This window comes from Trichomonas vaginalis (assembly GCF_026262505.1).
Source record: "Trichomonas vaginalis G3 chromosome Unknown ctg_14, whole genome shotgun sequence".
NCBI lineage: Eukaryota > Parabasalia > Trichomonadida > Trichomonadidae > Trichomonas > Trichomonas vaginalis.
Window position 1 is genome coordinate 1 of NW_026529102.1, and position 5,207 is coordinate 5,207.

At 37.1% G+C, this 5,207-nt stretch overlaps 2 protein-coding genes and 2 pseudogenes across 4 annotated transcripts, besides 2 other annotated features; 3 read left to right on the plus strand and 1 right to left on the minus strand.

Moving 5' to 3' along the window:
- Positions 1-115: 115 nt before the first annotated feature.
- Positions 116-4,075: a mobile genetic element.
- TVAGG3_1062840 lies at positions 794-1,408 on the minus strand (annotated as a pseudogene). Its single transcript has one exon. A coding segment is annotated over exon 1 (615 nt).
- Positions 1,478-3,382: a mobile genetic element.
- On the plus strand, positions 1,571-2,326 carry TVAGG3_1062860 (protein of unknown function, DUF4106 family; the record flags this gene model as incomplete). Its single annotated transcript, XM_001278961.1, has 1 exon — positions 1,571-2,326. One exon carries the CDS (start codon positions 1,571-1,573, stop codon positions 2,324-2,326), a length of 756 nt encoding a protein of 251 aa, XP_001278962.1.
- On the plus strand, positions 2,337-2,744 carry TVAGG3_1062870 (uncharacterized protein; the record flags this gene model as incomplete). Its single annotated transcript, XM_001278360.1, has 1 exon — positions 2,337-2,744. The coding sequence occupies one exon, from the start codon at positions 2,337-2,339 to the stop codon at positions 2,742-2,744; it is 408 nt and encodes a 135-aa protein (XP_001278361.1).
- TVAGG3_1062880 lies at positions 2,765-3,223 on the plus strand (annotated as a pseudogene). Its single transcript has one exon. A coding segment is annotated over exon 1 (459 nt).
- Positions 4,076-5,207: the final 1,132 nt, after the last annotated feature.

Below are 5,207 nucleotides of genomic sequence, written 5' to 3' on the forward strand. Positions count from 1 at the left end.
AAACTTACAGAGTATTTCTAAAGGTAAGTTTATCTTACAAATCAAACACTGTTAGTCAAAAACAACTCAGGCATTCTTAATAGGTCAAGTTCTTATTTACGTTATAAAGTATGATAGTACAGTATACATTGGCGTCGCCTGTAGCCTACAGCTACAGTCACCGACACAATGAAAAAAGTGACAGAAAACTGACACCATACGGGCGCGCATATGTACGCATATATGTGTAAAAATAAACGTTCATATGTAAACTAACCTTTATTCACTAGCAGGAGCTTTGTTGTTCGCTTCCATTAAAATGTAAACTTTACGTGTCAAAAATTTTCTGTCACGTAAACTATTTATGTTGAGATTGAGTACCAGACTCTAATATAAGTTCAACCATTATATTAGAGTCTTTAGGAATTTCATATGGTTCTTTTACATAATATTCCTTTTTTTGACCATCAGTTGATTCTTCAACTCTTTTGAATGAAAAGCGCTTATAAAACTCAAACACGAGTGCATCTTTATAACCAGTGATATCGTAAAATTTTGGTGGCACAAGCTGTTCATTCACATTACATATAAATTGTTTGTTATCATGAGCAATATTACTCAACGTTACTAAAGGCTCAAGGAGAGGATTTATTCTTATCTGATAACCGACAAATTTATATGTTGGTTTGCCCTTTCGCTCAAGGATAAACCTGATATTCGCTATAGTTATGAAAAGCTCATCAAAGTACTTATATGTTTTTTTATCTTTATCATTTTCGTCAGTGAAATCTGCTATGGTAAAACTATAATATACATGCATTCGCGAGATATATTTTTTTTCCCATAAGTCTAAAAATTTTGCTTTCGATGGAATTACTTTTTGCGTGAATGTTCTACCATGGTCATCTTCCCAAACAAGCTCTGGTTTTCTTGATGTTGTGTCTGTTTCAGTGGTTTCTAATAACGCAGTGATGAAATCCAACACATCTCCTAGGGACATGTCATATTTATAATTCAAGGCATTTTTTTCTATACTACTGTATGAAGGTAATGTTATGATTGGTGATGTACCTTTTCTTAATACATTCAATTTATTTTCATTTGAATCATAGTAACAATCAACAAATTCTCTACTTGCCTCAGTCATTTTTTCCATAAGACCTTCATTCAACTCCTGTGTAGTCATGTTGGGTTTTATGTAATATCTCATGTCAAACCTTTTTTTCACTGATTTTGATGAATCTGTCATTTCTAATGGAATAGCAAGAAACTCAAAGTCTGGATGCTCAAGACTTATCTTTCTTATCTCAAGAGCTTTTGACGCAGGATATTCAATGAAGTCTCTCGGTAATTTATATGAGACTGTATTACCACTTATCGTGCCATCATTCATAACATGTTCATAGTATAATCCATCATATTTAGACATTTTATATGTAACTAAAAGATGGAGAAAGTTATTAATCAAGTAGATAAGATTCTTCATGATGGAGCACGTAAGAATAGTAAAGAACTAAACAATGCACTCATTATGCCATTTTCTGATGATTATCCATTTTGTACTAATGGTGTTTATTTCTACTGCGGTAAGATGGGTTCAGGTAAGACATATGGTGTTATTCGTCATATAATGATAACAGACCGCTTCACTAATACTCCATATTATGACTCAATAGTTATCTCAGCAACATCAGGAACAATGGATAAAACAGCGAAGACATTTATGAGTCAAGTTAAAGCACCAGTACTGAAAAAGGATGATAAAGAACTTATGCCTTATTTAATGAAGAACGTTAAGATGAAAGCAAAGTATTACGCTATTGTTGAGTTCGTTCAAAGTAAGTTCGAAAAAATTTCAGAGGAGATGGAACACATCTTAACAAAGCATCAACTAAGGAAACCTGATGGAAAGTTTGAGTATAAGAAGATTGCAATATATGTTGTAAAGAAGTTGAACAAATATCCTTTCACAAAGTATCCCAGTAATTCTCTATTAGTGTTAGACGATTATGGTGGTCATGACTTATTGAATGACCCACGTTCACCATTAGCGAACTTCATCACTAAGGTCAGACATTATAACTATACTGTTGTCATCATGTGTCAAACATGGAGACATATATGTTTAAACATTAAGAGACTATGCACTGACTTCGTTATCTTTCAAGGTTATTCTATGAGAGACTTTCAGTCAATGATTGAACAGTCAGGAGCAACAGAAGATTGGGAAGAGTTATGGAACAAATACAAAGAGCTACCAACACCTCGTTCATATATGGAAGTTCATATAGTTGCAGGAAAGACGGACTTTAAAGAAGTTAAGCAACAAAAGATGACATTATTTTAAGAAGAAATAAATGGGTTTTGGCGATTATGTTAAAGCTGGATGGGGTATGGTGAAAAAAAATCCTGGTCTTGTAATAGGTGCTGGATTTAACATTGCTAACAAACTTTTCCCTCAAGTTGGTCAAGTCGGTGGTGTTATCGGTAGTCTTGGTGAAAGAATTGCAAAAACTACATTAGGTGAAGATAATGCATTAACGAAGAATCTTAAAGCATTCAATAAAGCTCTTGGTGGTGACTTCAGTAGAGACAAGCCTGTTGAAACACCTATAGTTCAACCTCAACAAACTATTGACAACAATAAGTATAACGCATACATTGGAGGAGCTATTTGGAACAATCATAAGCCATTAGTTCAGTCAGTACGTGTACTATCAGACATGCCATGGATTAATGCTATTAGTGGCACTATACGCAGATAATATATTTTTATGAGGTTTAAATGAGTGAACAAGAGAGGAAACTCATTGATGAACGAGTTAAGAAATGGGAGAATGAACGTCCGATAATTCGTACCATAATTAGCGATCAAAAGTTCAAGCAGCATACATTTGATTTTTTGCGCGATATATATAATGATCTTGCTTTTGATTACAATGCTAGGCAATACTTTGAGAAAGAATATGTTCAAAAAGGTCGTATTAATTTCCCAATGAGAAGAGAAGGCTTTTTGATTACATCAACATATACAGCACGTGGTAGAGACCCTTTTACAGACGCGGTTCGTAACTTTAAAGCACGTTCTTCTATTAATGATGATCCAGATTTCTACATACCTTATTTTCGTCCACCTTCGCATCCTTTACGAACCAGTGATCCTGGATATGACGCTAAACGAAGATATATAGAGACGAAATTAGCTAAATACAAGGAACCTAAGGATCCAAGGACTGGAGAAGTAAAGGAATCACATGTCAAGATAAATAAGCTTTACAAAGTAGTTGAAGAATTGGAGAAACGATCTAATGAGATTAACGCTGAGAAGAAAAAGGAAGTACCAAATATGAACAAACTAGATAAGATGATTAAGGAATATAGAGGATTGGCGAATACATCGAGTGTTCTAATAAAGGAGTAGAAACACGACAAAGCTGCAGAAAATGATTCATGATGAATTACTGTTAGGTGAATTTTCTATAAAACAAAGACAGAGTAACTTAATGGGTGAGGCTTATTATTTGGAGAATTGGTATAATGAGAGGTTAAAACAAATGTCGACTCCAACACCAACTCCTACACCTACTCCTACAGTAGCTCCAACACCAACTCCCACTCCTGAACCAACAGTAGCTCCAACGCCAACTCCTACAGTAGCTCCAACGCCAACTCTGACACCAACTGCTCACGCAGGTCCTCCACCAATGTCGAGTAGTCATGGTATAACATTAAATAAACCAACACCTACACCAAAAATAACTCCTGTATCACATCCTAGTACAACTAACCCAGTATCTGATTCAAATCAAGCGGAAAGATCACAGGTTCTTAAAAGAGCTAATACACCAACTGCTTCCCCTATTAGAACACCAGAGCCAACTCCAAGAATCACAAAGGCGCCAACACCTTCACCGACTGTTGAACCAACTCCAGAACCAACAGTACCTCCAACTCCATCTCCAACTCCATCACCGACACCTACAAAAGCACCTACTCCATCTCCAACTCCGACTAAAGCTCCGACACCGTCTCCAACACCAACTAAAGCTCCAACACCGTCTCCAACTCCAGCTGAACCAACTGATGCAGAATCTATTCAAAATTGGTTAGACGAAGAAAAGCGAAAAGAAAAGGCTGCAATTGATGCTGCACTAGATAAAAACACACCACCACAGACACTTGGTGGTTACATGTTAAAGAAAGACAACATTCAAAGACAAGAACGTGCATTGAGTGTTGCCAGAGAACAAGCACAAGAAGAGAAGAAAATAGTTGAAGGAGAAGCTTCAAATAGAGGTGGTCCAGGAACTTACAAAGGATCAAACTATCCAGCAGAGAAAGCCTCGAGTGATAATGTTGTCTCAAGAGCTACTGATTTAGTTACCCATGGTATTCTAACTGGTGCAACAGCTGTTGGTAGTGCTATTGGAACCAGTGTTGACACTGTTGTTGATACTGTAAGAACTGTTACAAATCCTACACCTGAAGATAGGAAGGAAGAATTTCTTACTCTTAATACAAAGGCAAAACCAGGGATATGGATTGGTCGTGGAATTTTAAATGCTGGTAGTGCTATTGGCAATGGTGCTTCAGCGGTAGGGGGATGGCTCGGAAGAACAGCAACATCAACCGCAAATGGAATACTAACAGGTGCCAAATCACTTGGTAATTGGGCTGATGATAAGTATACAAAATATTATGAAGAAAAAGCTCGTAAGGCTAAGGAAGAAGCTGAACGAAAGGCGAAAGAAGAAGCTGAACGTAAAGAACTAGAGGAGCTTAAGAAGAAAGAAAAAGCTCGTAAGGCTAAGGAAGAAGCTGAACGAAAGGCGAAAGAAGAAGCTGAACGTAAAGAACTAGAGGAGCTTAAGAAGAAAGAAAAAGCTCGTAAGGCTAAGGAAGAAGCTGAACGAAAGGCGAAAGAAGAAGCTGAACGTAAAGAACTAGAGGAACTTAAGAAGAAAGAAAAAGCTCGTAAGGCTAAGGAAGAAGCAGATAGAAAGGCGAAAGAAGAAGCAGATAGAAAGGCTAAGGAAGAAGCTGATAGAAAGGCGAAAGCAGCAACACCATCGCCAACTCCATCTCCTTCACCATCTCCATCTCCTTCACCATCACCAACTCCATCGCCATCTCCATCTCCTTCACCATCAATAGCGGCTCCTGTGAGACAATTTGGTGCATGGGGTGCTGATTTAGTCAAAGATGCTGCACAAGGAATTGGAAAGGAA